This window comes from Mesitornis unicolor, unplaced genomic scaffold (genome assembly GCF_000695765.1).
Source record: "Mesitornis unicolor isolate BGI_N332 unplaced genomic scaffold, ASM69576v1 scaffold14564, whole genome shotgun sequence".
NCBI classification, from domain to species: Eukaryota; Metazoa; Chordata; class Aves; order Mesitornithiformes; family Mesitornithidae; genus Mesitornis; species Mesitornis unicolor.
Window position 1 is genome coordinate 1,649 of NW_010180890.1, and position 19,217 is coordinate 20,865.

Here is a 19,217-nt window from a genome sequence, read left to right on the forward strand (position 1 = left end):
GTAGAGCTGTGTTACTGCTGTTGCTACAGCTCAACTGTCTCCTGGTGCAACTCTAAAAGTGAACATGGTTAAGTGAGTATGCAAATCCCTGTGGGCTGGGGTTTTTTATTGTTTTTCCCATTTGGCACTATGCAGCACTGGGAGAGGCTCATTTTTCAATGATATGTTTCCTGGAATTATGGCATTCACACTAGTAGTAACATCCACTTTGTAACTGCATTAGCATGGCTAAAGCAGCAGTTAGATGCCTGCCTAAAGGCTATCAACTGTAACTAGACACTGTAAGGGCGATGCAATGATGTGTGATCATACTTACCATCACTTGCCAAAAATGGTGCCTACGTAGGTATAGTAACCATTCAAGGACTGGTAGATAAAATAGATAGTCGAATTCTTACTCCATCGGTTTGGTTGCAGGGCCTTTTGTGAATAAACTAAAATGTTTTCTTTATTTAGCAGTCACACTCATGAATGCGACCTATGCAAACCTTTGGAGGTACACAAAAAAGTTTACTAAACTAAATAGTGATTTTATTGTACAGCATATACCACAGGACCAATGTCTCCTTTGGGGAGGAAAAAAATGGTACTGCCCATATTCTAGTGCTTTTTTACTTTTATTTTTTTTATCTTTGGTTTTCTGATGTCTGGTTTTGGCCTTCTTTTTTAGACAGATCTGGTCAATACCATTGGTGAAAGTGCAGCTTTGGGAGCAGCTGGAGTTGTTCTCTGGGGCAGTATACAGTATGCCAGCTCAAAGGTAGGTTGTATCCGTTCACTGGTATGTAGGAACAACCTCAATATCTCCTCCATGCCACCACACCCTCCATAGCATCTATCTATCTTTATCAGTCAGTCAGCAGCCAACGATGGTCAATGTCTCGGTACTACTCGCAGCTTTCACTAGTTCTATACTATCACAAGGCTGAGAAGACCCATTGTTTCAGAGCACGATGCTTTGGGCAGGTCACTCATAGCATCGTGGAATAATGGGTCCAGGTTAGAAGAAATGCATGTTTTGAAGCAATAATATACAAATACAGGCACAGCTTGTTTTACAGTGTTTGACTATGTAGCTATGGAGGTTTGTACAGATCCACAGAGAAGGAATGGAGTCTGAAGGGGGACTATTTTTTCTGGTCACTAGTGTTGAAAAGATACATGGAAAATAATGTTGCTAGAAGAAAAGGCCTAGTTCCTCCTCCCAGGTTCTCCAGGCTTTCACAAATAATCCTTCTCGAAGTGATGGAGGAGGCAGGAAGCTGCACTGGGGTTTCACAGGAGGCACCTCAGGCTAGCCCCTGCTCCTAAACCTGGGCTGGGCTTTGGTGCCCACACTGCTTTTGTCTGCTCTCCTTCTCCTAAAGTCCTGAAGTACCCCTGACTTGGGCAGAGAAAGAGGGAAATCTGAACTGGAACTTCCTAGCCATAACTGCAGCAACTTCTGTCCTGATGTCTGAAAATGATGTGGCTCCTTGTAAACTGAAGGAGTTGGAGAGATTAGGACCAAAGCAGTCACTCAATATGTGCTTTAAAACCTATTAGTCACATGCACTGCTCCTTGTCAGCAGTTTCCAGAAATCTCTACTTGAGGAACATGTTAGTCTCAGATAAACTTTCTTTCAGTCTACTACTCTAGACTCAAACTCAGACTACATCTAGACTCCTCCCTAGTCTAATACTGTATGTTTCTACCAAGCACCCAATTAGACAATATAGTAAAGGTCAGTACCTTTCTAGTCTTAGCCATGGAAGTAAGCTCACTTAAACCCAATCGCTTATTCCAGTATGTAAATTCAACAAGATTTATCTCAACATGTTCCTTTAGACAAGAACAGTTTTGTACTAGCATCTTCTTAAATTTGGACGTAATGCTAGCTGCTGAGAAATGTGTCAAGGTGTTTTATTATCTACAGGAGAGCTGTTCAACTGTGAAACGGTACATTGACGGACCCTTAGGACATTACATCATCAATGTGACCTCAGCAGCTAAACTCTGTAGCAAAGTCCTGTGCAAGAAGAATGGAAGATGTATCCGCAAAAACAGTGACTCTTCTGCTTACCTCCATTTGTCACCCACTAATTTTAAGATCCGAGCCCATCACTCAAAGAGTGGCCTCAGGTTCCAGGTGGCTGGTGAACCAAGTTTGGAGAGTATTGAAGCCATGAGGCAGAGATTCATGTGTCAGTGTTACCAGGGCTGGACAGGAATATTTTGTGAATTGCCTGACCAAAGGCTAATGGAGCACTGGGTTCATGTTGTATTCAGTAGATCAAGAAAACAAAAACTTTATGTCTTCCTCTTAGGAGCCATGCAGCTCCTTCTGCTTTGTACTGCACTCTAAAGTCTTCTGAGGCAGTGCAAGGAAGTAAGAAATGGTGCCCCTAACAATTCTGTTCCTCAGCAAGCTTTTTTTGCATAGGGAAAAGGCATTGTTGATTAAATAGATTTACTCTCCCACTCCTGGAATTGCTTCAGACATTAAATGTTTTGAAAGCAGACCCCTCTTTTTTATGAGCTCCTTTACTCTTAACTCAAGTTTTACTCATATATGTTCAACAGATAAAGCTTCTACTGCAATACTAAGCTGAGAAAAAAAGTTTAAGAAACTTATACAAGGATTCACCCATGTAGAAACTTTAAAAAGGACCCAGAACCTTTTTGTTTCGGGGCTGGATGATTTAACATATGATGATGAGGAAAGTCTTCGTGTGGACCAGGGATCACAAAAAGTTCGCTGCTGCTCTTGCTGAAGTCAAATGGCATTTTGTGTGAGCAGCGGCACTGTGATCAGAGCCACATCCACTGCACGTCACTGATCCTACTGTGAAGGACAATGCAAAGAGTATAGAATAGCACATCAATGCACACTTTAAAAAATTTATATTTCAGTATGTCAGAACCTAATTTGATTTGTATTACTTCTAGAGGTATCAGTATTTTCAGTGGTAGTTTTCTGCCATCAGTTTCAAAGGTACTGCTTGACTGAAAATCTCTGCAATTGCCAGTCATTGGGTCAAATATTCATTTTCACACCACACCAGCCAACCAGCAGAACATATACACATTTAGGTGAGGGGTCCTGAGCTCTGACAGTGGTGCTGGCAGCTGGCACCTCACAGTGCTCCTGCCTGGGGAGGCGATGGAGGAGCACTTCTCTCACTCTGAACCCTTGGGAAGCAGGCAGCCTTGTTGCTTGGAGTCACTGCTGCCTTCGGGGCCACTGCAGGTCTTTGCTTTCTGCTCTGCTAAATACACAGGTTTGGTATCTCTGCTCTTGTACCACTCTTGTGCAGTCACCCAGCCAAGCTGGCTGATCAGCAACTGGGAAACGGGAACAGGCTGACAGATCCTACTCCCTCATCCAGGGGAGAAAATGAAGAACTCTACTCACTGGCAATGTTTTGGCTTGCAGCCTCTGGCTTCGGATGGGGACATCTTTGGAGGTGATATAACTTAATGAACTACTGGTTACTGGTTAATTTAGCATCTATAATACACCATCCTGTCAGGCCATGGCATGTCCATTTGCAGTTATTCATTGGTCCATGTTCATGCGTAAACAAACATATTTCATCAAAGGCCTATCTGTCTTCCACACAGCCTTTCAAAGTATCAAATAATGAATGCTTTCATTGAACTGAAGACAAAACCAAGAAATTCCCTACATCTTTCTGACTTAGGGAAGGTACTAAAATAATTTTCTTTTGAGACTTTTGTATGATGCATTGAACTGAGTAACATTCCAGAGCATGGACTCACAAATCAATAAGAAACCCACATGTGGGTCTAAGATATTTTTTTAACCCTGACTAGTGTCTATATTGATCATTTGTGGCCAGACTTCATTGCTCACACTACACAGTACCTATTGCAGTTTGGTAAAAATCAGGAAGGCTATGTGGAAAGGATACTCAACTGAGTAAGTCAGTCTGAATCTGGCCCTTAGACAGACCCCCTTCTTGATAGCTACATTACTTTAACGTGTCGCTATGTATTATAATCTGCTGGGAGTCCAATGTTCTATGTTATATCCCATTCTTTCTGAACATTTACGATTCTTCATAGTAACCCCACAAAAAAGCTTTCTTTGGTTTGCCAGCACCAGATTCCCAGCTGGTGTGAACTGTGATGCTCAGATTCACTGGAGCCAAAGACCCAGCTGATAACAGACCTGCAGTAAATATATTAAGGCTGCAATGATCCCTTTGAACCTAGACAATAAAATGGGACCAACTTCAATTAAGTAGAGACCTGGTGCTAACTATAGTGAGTCACTCTGTAATGACACGTTGTGCTGAGAAGCCACAGGAGAGCTTTGCCACTGACCTTTTGCTTTGTAGTGTGTAACAGCAGTGGATGAGAGCAAAAGTGAAAAAAAAACTTCATTATTTTGATGTGGGAGCAAAAGGATTTAAACTAAAGTTTAGGAAAATTGACATTTGTTAAAACCTATGCCTTTAGACTGAAGCTATAATGTTTACATTTTCCAAGTACTTTTTATTGATTATATTCTCTTTTAGCTCTTTTATTAAATTCAGAGCTTGCTAAAATTCAAGGGAAACTTACACATACTTTAGTGAATTGAAAGCATAGAAACTATTAGCCTAGTTTTGCTAAATAGTTGTCACCAGTGTAGGTCTGTATTTAAACTGTATGTTCCTGCTTTGTTTTATGCTGTCCTGTGTTCTGAAACCATGGGTGATGTGAAAATGCCATAATCCTCATGCACTGTGTCAGTGAAATGTGCTTTTAAAATGTTGTGTGTCACTTTGTAAAGTGTTGCCATTATTTCTGTAGGCTTATAAGAATAAACTGTGTTGTGACTTTTATACACAATTTATTTGGATAGCATAAATTCAATTAAACTAACATAAGGTCTTCATAAGCTAAAGTTCTGGTACTCTGTGGGAGGTTTATACAAAGTATACAGATTTTGTGGGTGAACTGGCAGTATTCCTGATTCAGTCTGTGATGTATATTCTCTATTAGGGTACACTGGCAGAATCCTACTAAAGTCCATAGTGCTCTGTCAGTTTATGTCAGGTGTAAATTTGCCCAATGGCTCTTCTTTAGTCTAGGTCACCACTTCACACAGAAGAGAATATGAGTGTCTGTGGTAGTACATCTGACTGGAAACAAAAGTATTTGAATTTGGCTTATATGTTTCTGGAAAGAACTGCAAGCCCAGTTCTGTGTCCTCATCACCAGGCTGTCTTAGGTAGAATATCAAAATCAGAATTTGATCTAGACTTCTTAATAATTATTGAAGGAACCAAGTGTCTAAGCGAATTAAATGGTATAGATTTTTTTTTTCTGTTTAAGCTAGTTAGAGCCCTTTCTTTTGTAATGAAAACAAGATTTTCTTCCCTGGAAGTTCTTTTCAACTCCAGCTGCCAGTGGTGGGGTTGGAGGCAGCTGAGCTGCTGACTGAGGGCAGGCAGAGGTTGCACAGATGTGTGTAAGGCCTCCCATGTCTTGTGTGCTCCCATGTGGCACCACTAACTACACCAGTCAGTATCAAAGTCAGGATGCGTTTGACTGCCTTAGCCCCATAGATGGCTGTGTCTTAGATTACCTACCAGGATAGAGTCACACTGTGGAGCTGCAACAGTGGATTGTACCAGGGTGGGTGCAGGATTGGATCATGCAAGGTTGGCTGGAGCCTGATGCTTGGCTATAATCTTTATGATGATGGCCTCAGCTAGAACCAGCTCTTAAAGTATAGTTGATCCTTGGAAGTGGACACTGGTTTCTGGAGATAATAGGAACAAGGATTTGCTGTATGTCATCTGAACCACCTCTGCTTCAAGCTGATAATGAACTCAGATCCCATATCTTTACTCTTCCCAAATACTGAGTTGTAGAGTTTTCTAATCCTCTGCTTCTCATCAGAAAACAAACAATACCAAGAGAAGCACAACTGACAGGCTTTCAGCTTCTCAAATTTGCTGATTTAGCATTCCAAAACTTTGAAATTTGGGGAAATGTGCTCATTTCCTTTTTCTCTCTCGGCATTGCTGGGTGTTGCACTTTTTCACAGAATCACAGAATAACAGAATATTAGGGGCTGGAAGGGACCCTTTATAAAAGGTTGTCTGTTCTAAGCAGCTCACAAATGCATGTAAAGGCTGAGACTCATTTTGTTCCACTTCAGTCCAACAGGTAGATATATGGGACTGCGGTTCCAATTTGGCAAGCTTTAGGTGCCACTGACATCTTCCTCCCACTCCCTACCTTTCTGCTCACTCCCATCCCTGTATTGTGGTGTGCTGTGCCCTGCTTGTGCTGGCACGGCAACCTGGGTGCCCTTGTGCTGACCTGGATTGGGAAACCATCCAGGTCAAAAGTTCCCTTGTTAAAAATGGTGTCTTTCTCCGATGCTTTTTTTCTAAACTCAGATTAATTCCTCTATCTGACTCATGTCACACTGGTCGTGCAGCCCAGCCAGGGCTAAGGAAGTGGACAAAACCCATAGGGAAGTCGTAGCAAAACCAGCAGTTGAGTATCGCTACTCAAGACAATACATGGTGAGTAAGCAGCCTTCGTATGTAGTTGGCAGCATTGATGGTGACTCACCCAACCTGTTCCAGGGGGACTATGTGGCAGGGGAAAGACAGCACCTGGTGGCATCTGCCCTCCTCCATGCCTACGTGGGGGACAGCAGGCAGAGCATTGGTCCAAGGATGGGGGTTCTGCCAAGTCAAGGCATGTGCTGGGCTCCCCCAAAGCTGAGGGCTCCCTGCCGTGACCAGCCCAGACCTCAGCACCTCACTAGATGCCAAGGACAGGGCAGGTAAACTTTGCCTGGAGTGGCACAACTGGGGAACAATCAACAAGTTTTCTGAAGTCCCCTTTTGCCACTGAGTCCTAAAGGTGAAAAAAGGTGAGAAAGGCTCTCTGGCTGAGCATAGTCATACTGGCATTTTTGTGTTCCATCAGTTTTTTCCAAATGCAATGTTCTCTGCTAGGGTCAGTGCCTTTGCAAAAATGGGAATGATACTGTTATAAAAAAAAAATTGCTAACAGCCCTCACAGACAAAACCAACAGAAAAAAATCTCAGACCAGTTTGGATCTGCAACACTGTGCATAAATATGCATGTTTGTAAAAATACATGTGCACATTTTTTGCTGTTAAAAATTGCTAAAATAAAAAAAAATTGTTGCTAAAATCAAATATTTCCTCAGTTTTGCACTGAAAGCATTTGTTGTAGGTAGTAAATTAAAATTGCATGTCATGTGTAATAAGACATATGAAAGACTTTGCCAAAGAAAATTTGATATGGTTAAGATGCTGTGGCAGCCACAACTTCTTTTTTGTTTACATTTCAGGAAAAGTAATTTCCTGTCAATCTGGGCCAGACTCAGAGAGTGGGAGTATTTGCAAACACAGATTACTCTAAAAATAAGAAGGGAATGATAGTTCTGTACACTTCGAAGAATGACACACGCTGAGAACAGTCCAGCTTCTCAGAGACAAAAGTCCAGGCTTTCAAAATAACCAAGGAAAAGCAATGATGTCACATACTGCTTAATGAGATTAAAGCGTCTAAGTTGTTCCTTGTTCAGCAATGGCACTGCGTGCTTTCCACATACCATAGCAAGAAGCAGTAAGGAGCAGCTAGAGGTCACATTAGAAAAGAGGGGAAAAGTTTTCTGTTAGCTTCCCAAAGTAAGTGTGTGCTTGAGCTTTAACTTTGCTGCTTTTAACAGTTACAACACACTAGTTTATTCCTTGTGTAATGTCACCAGAGTAATTCCAAGGTGGTATTTTTCGGATTCAATGAAAACTTACTTTAAGCTGCAATAAGAAAACAAGGGGATATCTGTGTGTGTTACTATACATACATATGTACATGTGTATATGAGTGAGCATATGTGTGTGCATAGTGTAACACGTGTGTCTACAAGTTTGACTCAGAAGCATCAGAGCAGTTAGGAGGGGCATGAGGCTTTGTTTTCTGCCTGGTGGGAACAGGCTCGGAGACAGTTGTGTAACCTTATAGCTTGGCACGTATGGCCTCTGCTGCCGTGAGGATTATGTCTATTATGTAACCACGTTTACACAGGAAGCTAACAGCATCTAACAAGCTAAAAATAAGCAGACTTCTATAATTTCAAAGGACAATATTTTAAGCTTCGTTCATGCAGCTGCTCCTATTTCAACAATAAATGTGGCCTCTTCAGACATTTTATTTTTTTTCTTTTTCCTAGGTTGATATTTTAACATGCTGGCAGCCTGTTTTGTCGGAGAAAGTCAGTGCTCCTTTCTCATTTTTCCATTACAACAAGAATTCTCCTGGCTTTTATTTAAGGTGCTCTCCAGCATGTGCAAGAAGAAAAGCAGCCCAGAGTATTGGTCCTGCTTTCTCTCCTCACACAGTCAAGCAGTTTGACATTTCTGGGCAGCTTTTGGAAAAATGGTGTTTGTTTCCATGCTAGTAATAACCTTCTCAGTCAATTAGACAGCAGATTAGTAAGAGCATTTTTCGTATTGCTCCTTCAGATGCTGGCTTTCTGAGGCAGAATAAAAGACATTTAGTTATACCCCTTACTGAAGTTGCTTCTTAGCTTGACTCTTTGCCCACTCGACCTTTATTTTGCACTGCTAGGAAGGAGGTATCCTATGGAAACCCATGTACACAGAGGGCAGCTGGGATTTCTTAAGCTGATGTTCACATTTGCCTTGTGTTGTTCCCTTGTGTACAGTTGCTCATGCCTCTCCCTGTGGGGAGTTAAAGTGAAACTTATTTTGAGCATTTTAACGCTCAGCACAAGACTCCCAATGGGGACATTAAAACAGACTCACGTCAGGTATCGCCTACCCCTTGGCATGGGGAGGACTCGAGGCACAGGTGGGGGATCCTTGCTACAGGGATCCGCTACATGGGAGAGTTCTGGCCCCTGTGGCGATGATGACCTTCCTCCTGCCCCTCCTCACCCTCAGAGGGCTGCAGTGGGAGCTGTGAGGGAGATGCAAGCTGACAGGGCCAGTGCATGGCAGTTTGCTCTCTATCAAAGGTGCTTCTTTAAGCTCAGAGAAACTGAGTCATGCACAAAGATCCTGCAGTCTTTGAGTACCTACAATGGTAAATGATGCCAACTGCATAGGGTTAATTTGGACAAGCCCTTTGGAAGCATCAGACTGCTCCATGGACAAGTACGCTTTTCTTAAGTCTTGGCATCAAACTTTATTTTGTGGAATTTGGACAAATAGAAATGTTTCTTCACCTAGAAGTAGGAAGAAATAAGACAAGCTCTTTCTGGGCCTCTGTAGGAATTCAGGTACTGATACATCTTGATCTGGAAGGAACAGTGATGTGTAAGCACCACTGCTGCCTTCATAGCAGCAGCAGCAATACTCAGCTCTGTATATACTTGAGTTGGAACCCAATAATGAACAGACCTGCCTTTGTGAAGATGCTAATTTGAGTGGCAGTTACCTCACTTTTGACAGAAAGCACTTGATTTGTGTTTTTTCAGAATGCTATCTCCTATTTTAATTTTGTTGTGATTTCTCTGCTCTTGAAAGGACACAATCTCATCTGCTGTAAGAAGGTTTATCATTATTGATTTACAGCAGCTAAAAACCAGGCATGAAATCTTCATGCTTGCTTTGTTCATCCTTGGAATTTTCCTTTTGGAAAAATTCCAATTTTTCAAATTTTGGAAAATTTTCCATCCTTTTGGGTTGGCATTAGCCCATTAGTTCCTAGCACCCATCAGCTGCTGCAAGATGACTCGGCTGATGAGGCCTAGGTGGAGAGGCTGCCCTAGGGCCTGGCCACTGAGCAAGGCTTGATGTATTTGTTCAAAGTCTCCATCCATACATGAGGCTTACCAAGGTTTACATGACTCCTGGCTTAAAATAATTGTAATAATCCCTTAGACTGACAACACCGAATTGTTGTATTTCCTCCAACAATAACATCTAGTTCTAATGTAATACTCAGCTGGAGGGGGAGGAGGGAATTAAAGGCTTTTTTTTTTTCTTTCTGCTGTGTTGCAGCTATTCTGTAGGAGCAGGAAGAAAGGAATGTCACCCCAATCTGCTGGTGCAGGGTGCAAGCTGTAATCACTCCAGTGTGCAAGTGGGTGTTTGTTCTGCACAGTCTGGGGGCACAATCTTACCCTAGTGCAAGTACAAAGTAACTGCTGGACTCCCAAGAAAGTCAGTGGGAGGAGAGGCAACTCCTTCTTATTGTGTAGGGCTAACCTTTTGTTTCATTTCTGTGAGAAGAATATGCTCAGAACATCAAGCTTCACTTATTTAGTTTTCAGTTAGGATTTACCATACAATTGAATCAGGAAAATGGATAGAGAGGAAAGTTACTTCTTAAAAGGAGCAGTTAAACACAATTCAAAATGCTATGAGGAATAAGAGTAAGTCAGCACTAATCTGCTGGTATTTGCTCTTTTTTCTCAGCGTCAGAAAGGCAGGGAAAAAAGGGTGGTAATGACATGCCATGAAGCCCACTTCTGGTCCAAAAATACATGGATGTACCATGTGCTCAGGAGCTACCTGGCAAGGAGGAACCTTGCCTTATCTTATGCCTTAAGAAGGGCTCCTTCTTTTTTCTGACGCAGCCTGAAGTCAAGTGTGTGGTGACGCTGTATTGTGGTCTTCTAAACACATCTCCCAAATGTGGGTCCTCACAGTGTGGGTATTTCAAACTACTGAAAAATGAGCAGTGTGGAAGGAAACCTGTGCATCCTGGGAATGAGGTTAAGCCTAGTCCTGAACACACCCTTCACATCTTGAGGCTGATGTACCCTCAAAGAATGTGAATTTTCTTGCTTTGAACATGGTGGAATCCATATAACTTTCTGATATGGTATCACACAAAAACAATGTGGTAGCAATGCAGATCACTCCAGCAGTCCAGGATTCAGGCTATTATGCTGATTCTATAGTGTAAGCATCCAAAACATAGCTTCTAGTGCAAAGGCTACACTCGTTGGAAAAGGGGGATATTGGAAAACCTTCAGTCTTAAAACAGGAGGAAAATTATGGTATAGAGCACTGAGAACCTTGCCAGGCCTTGACAGGCCAAAGAAGCTTTGTGATTATTTCAGTGTATGCCAGAAAATGATCCAGTCACTGACATCAAGAGCATCAGAGAAGTACAAGCTAAGCATAAAGACTGATTTTATGGATGTTTCAGAGGACCATTAAATCAATTCATCAAACCATCTGTCTTTTTGCTAGGATGAAGCATGAGTCTAATCTCCCAGGCTGGACCACTGTCAGGTGCAATTGTCTTCAGATGAGGGACATCTATGCAGCATGAAATGGAGAAGTAAATAGCATAAGCACACTTCATCAATTTTCTTCATTTTCCATATTCAGAAGTCCAGCTATCTAGTAGGCCACCAAAATGGACGTGTTCTCACATACATAATAAGAAAAGTCCACTATGGTGTCAAAAGGATCTGAGACAATAGAGGCCAGATGACTGCCCTGATGAAGCCCACACAGATTTGTAGCTCATCTGCTAAAATCTGCTCTACTCTGTGCAGTAGTCTCAATTTTTCATTATAATACGTTAGATTTTAACTACAAAATTGCTATCTGTACCTCCCTTCCAAACTGCCATATGTGTGTTAAAATGCTAAATTACAGCTTTTCATGCTTTATTCAACTTTTTCCTTACAGGTGCAATGGGAAATAGCTCTGTTGCACTTTAATTTGTAGCATTTTGAGGATGCCTTGCCCTAAATTTGAAATATCTCTTGGCAGTTCGTGCTGCTTAGGATCCCTAGCACCTTTATCAGGACCAGTGAAGCACTGGTTTTAATTTCAGCTATAATAAGTCACCAATGTCACTGAGTCAGTCAGATGATTGTGAGGTGAGGCTGTGCTTCATTTTTGTTACTCATTATGCTGCATATTCAGTCCCCTGCATTTGCTAACATAACAGAGATACTCTGCATAGTCTCATTGAGGTGAATTGCTAAAGGATGCCTCAGTTTAGTAAGTCCCCATCTATATGAAGGAAGGTATAGAACAGCAACACTGCATCCTCCCATAGTGCCCTTCCTGAGGCTGCTGCAAGCTCTGCATCTCTCAGGGTCATTCCTTTGTCACCACCCTCCAAACAAGTCATCTCCAAATTCAGACCCGGCACAGAGAGCGAGATTCGCGGCCAACAGCACGACTGCAACTGGACAAAACTTGTTCCAGCCCATCTGACTTCTGAATGTATCAGCTTTAGCTTTGCTGATAAAAAGTCAACAAAAGGATTATTCTGTAAAAATCCAGGGATTTTATTGGATCTCTGTGGGTGTGAAAATTCTTGTTTCAAAAACCATGCACGTCTTTGATAAGGGTATTTGGAGATTGGCTTGCCTGTTGAGACCCCCTGGTTTAAGCCCATCAAGGTTGTGCTGCGTCAATGCCATATTGTTGTAACAATGTTAATCAGAAAGGAGAAAAGACCATTGTCTTTATTGATAATTTGTAATTTTTCTAATCCCTTGATATGAATAGTGTAACATCACTGGAGAAGGATTTCTGTTACAAGATAAATGCCAAAGCTTGAAAGTACTTTTCTCAGCTCTAGATTAATTCTGGGGGAGGGATACAAGGTTTATATCATCTGATGAATACTTAGTAATTTCTTATCATTTAGCCAGCTATTTTTTTTTTTCAGCAGTATCCTGTGATCTGGTTCAAGTACTTCTCTCTGTCTATTCAATTCAGAACTGCCTGTTTTAAACTGATTTTGCTTAGCCTTAGTTAGAGCTGGTTTCTGTCTAATAAAGACATATGGTTTCCACTTTCTCTCTGTTGGGAACTGCTTCCCACTCCGCATTTTCCCTGTCAGCTGGGCACCAAGATGGGCTGCTTCTGTGTTGCCTTGGTTTACAGAGAAAAATAGAATCAGCAGAAGATGTACAACTGCACACCTTCATCATGCTTTTTTTGTCAACTGTGACAGACACAAATGAAAGAAATATCTTGCAAAAAAAGGACAAGACCTTCTTAGTGTGCTGTAAACCTGCACAACTAAAATAAAATTGAAAAGCCTAAGGGAAAAATACTGAGCAGAGCTCGGGCACAGGACATCCTTCCTGCATACTGCAAATAAGTGACTTCAGAGCCTGCTTCCAACTGCAGCACCTGTGTGCTTGTGTGATGGCTCAGTGCATCAAATGGAATAAAATCAGAAGTCAGTAATCCTCAGTGATTTGCCCTCACACAGAATATAAAATGCTAACTGTTTCCTCCTTAATAATAAAGCAACTACAAGTATCTCTCTGTGTTAAGTCCTCCATGACAAGTTTTTCTCAGGGAACAGGGTGATCTGCCACTTCCCTACAGTCTTCAATAACCTAGAGTGGTGGTGATGATGATGATGATGATGATGATGATGATGATGACGACGACGACGATGACGACGACGACGATGATGATGATGATTATTATTATTATTATTAATATTATTTTGCTGATACTGCCTTTCCCATGTGTCAGCTCAGAGGGCCCAGCACACAACAAAGTGCAGGGCTAATTACTCCGGTTATCCTTGCTTGAGGAGGGAAATGAAGACTTACAGCATGGGGCAGTGGTGAGCCTCCTCATTTCCCACCAGTGGGCAGACCACAGTGAAAGCAGCCCCCAGCAAGCCCTGCATGTTTTGGTGCAGCCTGGCTGGGCAGCACTGGCCCTGCCTGCCCTGGGGTGCAATGCTGAGAGGTACCTCAGGGCCTGGATGGCCACCCTCACATGCCACTGGCACGCTTGTGTCAAGTGACACAGGTCCTACATGGGGAGTGCTCTCTGAAACCTGGAGTAAATACCTGAGGAATGTGCCCAGCTCAGTGTCACCTCCTGAACCAGGCTGTGACAGGCATGGGAGCAGAGGGGCAGGATGTTGGTGCGGCTCTCACAGGAGGAACTCAACATCCTGCAATTTAGAATCACATGCTGCAATGTGAAAAACATAATAATTGTAGGGATTTGCTGCCCCCTGCCAGGATTTTCTTACGGCTCTGATTCTTTGTGAACTGCGAGAGCAGTGCTCAGTGACCATGCAAGGCCTTGCAAGGCACAGCAAGGCCTCTACATTGGGGGATTGGACTAGATGATCTTTTGAGGTCCCTTCCAATCCCTAACATTCTGTGATTCTGTGATTTCTCAGCTGGTTGTCATCAAAGCAGAGCACAGCAGAGCACAGCAGACTGCTGAGCAGCACTGCTGCAGCCTCCTCGAACACCCCAGAAAGCCAGCAGCCCATGCTGATCCCAGGCAGGGGCTGTTGTAAGGAGCAGAGATGCTGGGTTGGCAGGAGCCCCTCGTCCCTTCTCTCTGTCCCTCTGGGGCGAGACCCTCTGGTCCTTTTGTTGGCTGTCTCCTTGTAAGGGCAAGCTCATCATCTTTCACCTTTGGCTGTAGATCCTTCTAGCAATAAACTTCAGTTTGGTCTCAAATACTGCCATGCCCTGAGTAGCTTTGCTGAGCTTGATTTCTCGGTATGGTATATGCTTTCTGAGAGACACTCAGTAAATTGGGCTAATTTTCATTAACACCATTTTCCAAAAGGCCCATTATATGAGCATTAGCTCATATGGCACTTGTGGATAGTGGTTTTGAAAAGCTGGGCCTCCTCTTCACTAAATGCGAGGTATTATGAATCTCGTGGGATGAGATTTCTCTGATGAAATGTTGAGTTCTGCAGTGTCTACAGTATACAGCATTGGTCCTGTGGACTACCTGCCTGGTCAGCAGGAGGAACATTTTGGACACTCTGAGTGCTCTGACATCTCCAACTGTCAGATGACTGCATCCTAAAAGCAGCCATGGCTTATTAAAAGTACCTAGCTTGGCTACCTTGGATGTTGTTTTTGCTGCAGGTACCTGAAATTAGGTCATGCTAGTCCTACTCTAAAATAGCAAAGAAATGGAGGGGTGAGAAGGTCAATCAAAGTACCTCTGTTGCATAGATATTCCTGATTGATGTTTTTTTTTTCTTATTTTGAGAGAAAGGGAGGACACCATAGATGTCCCATGATACCCATGATCCTCACTTCCAGCTGGTCACTATCCAAGGAGAGATAAATAGGTAGGCAAGGACTGAGGAAAAAGAGCGACAAGGAGGACTCAAATACAAATCCATGATCATCTCTGATGGTTGATTGTACAGTAGTGTGGTATTTCCCCAGGTTTTTGAATGCAGAGGGGAGCCTGGAGTTGGAGGATAATTAAGACTCTCTCTCTCTTACATACAATATAAGTACTTACCTGGTTTCTTTTCTGCTTAATACACACATAATCAGCATGGACCTTGTGACTAATGATTCTGCTCATAGCAGTGGCCACAGGCCTTAGCATCAAAGTCCACATTGCACAATGCAGTGCTGTGCAGAGCTGGTCTGGAAGGCGCTAGCTCCATGTGATGGTGCAGCCAGGCTAATAAATAGGTCAAAGCAAGTTTTTGTGGATCTGCTTTATTGCTGTCAAGGGTTTGAACTTTATGGTACTGCACAATGACAACTAAATACATGTGCTTGTTTAGACCAATTTGGAATATCACTGTCTGCCACTGTACAAGACAGGTCAGAGATGTTCATGAAGTTGTGAAGATGGTTATAAAATCCAACATTAGGTTTTATAGTTACCTTTACTATTATTGAGAAAGCTTGAAGAATAAGAGAATCATTTCTTCATCAATCTTCCCAACTGCAACGGCCATGACCATTAAGATACCCTGGGGCCCACTGAAGTGATGGCAACATCCTCGGTGATTTTAGTAAGACCTGGTTTGATGAGACAAGCAACTGTGGTTACACTGACTTCCACAGACTTCCACTGAATTACTTTAGCTGGGAATCTGCCCCCTTTCTTTGGGTTAGCTTGTGTTCACTTTGTTTCTTCAGTGTTAGCATGGTGGATACCTTAGTAATGGCTGATACCAGTTCATATAGCTATATATGGAATAAATACTAGTACCCCTTCTGTTATGTTCTACAGACAAATTGGGAGATCCACCTAATGTCTCTTAAGTCACCAAAGCACTGCCTGAAAATGGGACACTGTTATACATTCTTCACCTTTCAGCCCCTGGCATGGCTGCACATAGCACTGATCTGGACTTCCCTTGCTATGCAACCAGCCCAAACACCGTTCTGGGAGAAGAAGCCTTTAATAGCCACCTGAAATGACTGACAGACCTGTGCTCCTTGAAGTATGACTTCATACTGAACCTGGAAATGTTCCATATGATTGGAAGCTCATTAGCTAAAACAAGAGAGCAGAACGTGACCATATTTTTTTAAGAGGCTCAGCTATACCTGGTACACATTGCAGGAAATCCCTGTTCATCATGGCCTACCCTAGAACTCCAGTTTGCAAACTCATCTGGAAAAATATGGTCGTCGCATTAACTATTACATCCCAGCTAAGAACTTCAGTGGATTAGCTGCCATAGACTGGGAGCACTGGAGACCTCAGTGGGCCTGCAGTTGGGATGCAAATGATGTCTTCAGAAGTAAGTCCAGGAAACTCGTAACCGAAATGGAAGGGAATATTTCAGCAAATGGTGTTGGACATTTAGCCAGAGTTTCCTTTGAAGAAAGTGCAAAAGATTTTGTGAAGGAAACAATTGCATTAGGAATGAAAAGCAGACCAAAGGGCCTGTGGGGATACTATTTATAACCTGACTGTCATAATTACAATTTCCGTGATCTGAACTACACTGGTTCCTGCCCAATGAGTGAAGTTCTGAGGAACAATGAACTTTCCTGGCTCTGGGATACCAGTGCAGCCTTGTATGCTTCCACTGACATTAAGAAAACCCTTTGAAACAGTCAAAAACATTTGCTTGTATTTGTGTACACTTGACTAGGTTATAGAGATGAACCTCTATTATTTATTTCTATGGTAAGCTTTTACTGGAACAATGTGTGCTGCATTTATGTTTTAACCATTCTTGCAGATGGTGCATCAGGATGGAAAACCTCCCACTTGGACCAGCTCTGCTGGTTCATGTTAATTGTTCCCATGCTTTAAAGAGCTCAGTGTTCTGAAGGAAAAATGCACCCTCAAATACTTATTTTTTTGCTTTAATTCATCATTGTGCTATACTCAAACACGCAGTTGAATGGATTAAAAGGATTTCAGCAATTTGATGTAGTTCACAGGAGGCAGTTAATACATTAATCCTCCCTGATGTGCTTTCTTTATCCAGGGAACTACAGACCTGTCAGTCTGACCTCGGTGCCGGGGAAGGTCATGGAACAAATCATCTTGAGGCCCATTACACATTGTTTATGGGACAACCAGATGATCAGGCCCAGTCAACATGGGTTCATGAAGGGCAGATCCTGCTTGATGAACACGATCTCCTTCTATAACAAGGTGATGCGCTTGGTGGATGAGGGAAAGGCTTACGGATGTTGTTTATCTGCACTTCAGTAAAGCCTTTGATACTGTTCCCCACAGCATTCTCATGAACAAACTGGTTGCCCAAGGCTTGGATGGATGTACATTCTGCTGGATCAAACACTGGCTGGATGTCTGGGCCTAGAGAGTAGTGGTGAATGGAGTTAAATCCAGTTGGTGGCCGGTCACAATTTGTGTTCCCCAGGGCTCAGTGTTCAGGCCGCTTCTGTTTAACATCTTTATCAATGATCTGTAAAGGCTATGTTCAGTCTTTCAGCCCAGGTGCGGAGTCTGAAGTTGGCACCTTGTCTGGAAAGGAGCACTAGCTCCCTCTCTTGTTAGGTCCCACTACACCCCTAGCACTGCCATCACCCACTAAACTTCTCAGTAAGGGGCTGTGTTTCTTCCCATCTTGAAGGCAAATGCTTATTCTTAGGCATTAAAGGAGGTGAAAGCACCTGCTTTGGTGGTTTTATCCAGCTTGTCCTTCCTTAGCTTTTAAGTACAGGAAAGATGGACATCAATAAGTGCTGCCGGCTGGTGCGCATCCCCTTTGCCATTTTATGCCCAGTTTACACTTCTTTTCCCCTTCAGGCAACTAATACCTGTGAAGTTTTTCTACTTTGATTCTTGATGTGCTGTAGCCCTCAGTCACTCTTAAGTCGATGATGGTGTCTGGGGAGTCACTTAAGTATCAATGGTCTTTCATCTTCAGTGCTTGTGGAATAGTAATTCACTTGTTACTGATACTTAATCACTGTTCAAAGTAAGAATAAATGTCCAGCACCAAACACTCTCTCCTTACAGCCTGCAATGCAAGGAAAAGGCATAGTAAAAGACTTATTTCTGAAACAAACCTAGAAATAGCACACAAATTGAAACTGAAATTTTTAAGCTTCACCTAGTGTTGAATTTTCACTTTCATTTAAAGCTGCACAATGCTGACATTCTCCCTCCTATTGTGTGTGCCTATTTACAGTCACTTTTTCTAAGGTTTTTGTAAGAAGCTGAGTGAGCTTCTAGGGAAAGCAATGAGAACAATGCATGCCTTTGGAATCACAGCTTTCAAATTGGAGAGGACTGGGGAAAACAGGTGATTGACACAGTAAAATGACTCTCTCGTTCCCCTTATCAGCAAAAACAGAACTGAGGGAATGCTTAGGAGAATTGCCATATTAAAAATCCCACTTCAATGAAAATATTTTTGTTGCTTCTAGTAACTGATGAGATATCAAATAATTACATTTTGCATCAAAGTAAATGAAAATGCATTTTTTTCCCAGTGTTTGTTCACTTGTTTATTACCAACATCTCAGGCAGTAACTAAGTGTGCAACTTACATTCAATAATCCTTGTACTCTAGACAGCAAATATTTAGCCACAATAAAATGTAGTCCACAGCGATCAGAATGAAAAGAAAATGTAGTCCAAGGGACAGCCGCATAAGAAATCATTGGATTACTTTAGAAAGACTGTGAAATGCTGAATTAGCCTGGTAGTGAGGTCTTTACTCTTTTCACTGTAGCAAGATTGTATTAACACTATCTGAGAGAGTGCCCTGGGAGCTGTTATTTGGTGAGATATGAATTTAATTTCTTCAGAGGTAAGCCTGTGTCTGATTTAAATGCAATGCGTAAGATTCTCATTTTATGCTATTAATGACACTGCCTGACTGCACCAGTTCTGAGTACTTGGTACCATCAGAGCTGACTGCTTAACCAGTCTTCACTGTCCCCCAGTCAGGATGACCATGGGACGTCGTCAGTACTTTCCAGCTCAACAAGGTCTTGTGAGGCTCACAGGCAACCAGTGGTAGGGCAAGAAGCCAATAG

At 42.4% G+C, this 19,217-nt stretch overlaps 1 protein-coding gene and 1 pseudogene across 1 annotated transcript; both read left to right on the plus strand.

Moving 5' to 3' along the window:
* Positions 1-670: 670 nt before the first annotated feature.
* On the plus strand, positions 671-13,443 carry LOC104539651 (hyaluronidase-4-like; the record flags this gene model as incomplete). The annotated part of the gene is made up of 3 exons (XM_010183237.1): positions 671-760; positions 1,917-2,261; positions 13,342-13,443. Coding segments are annotated over 3 exons (537 nt in total), but the record flags the coding sequence as incomplete, so codon positions are not given.
* A 1,129-nt stretch (positions 13,444-14,572) lies between these two features.
* LOC104539652 overlaps positions 14,573-19,217 on the plus strand; it is a 5,687-nt pseudogene continuing 1,042 nt past the window's right edge.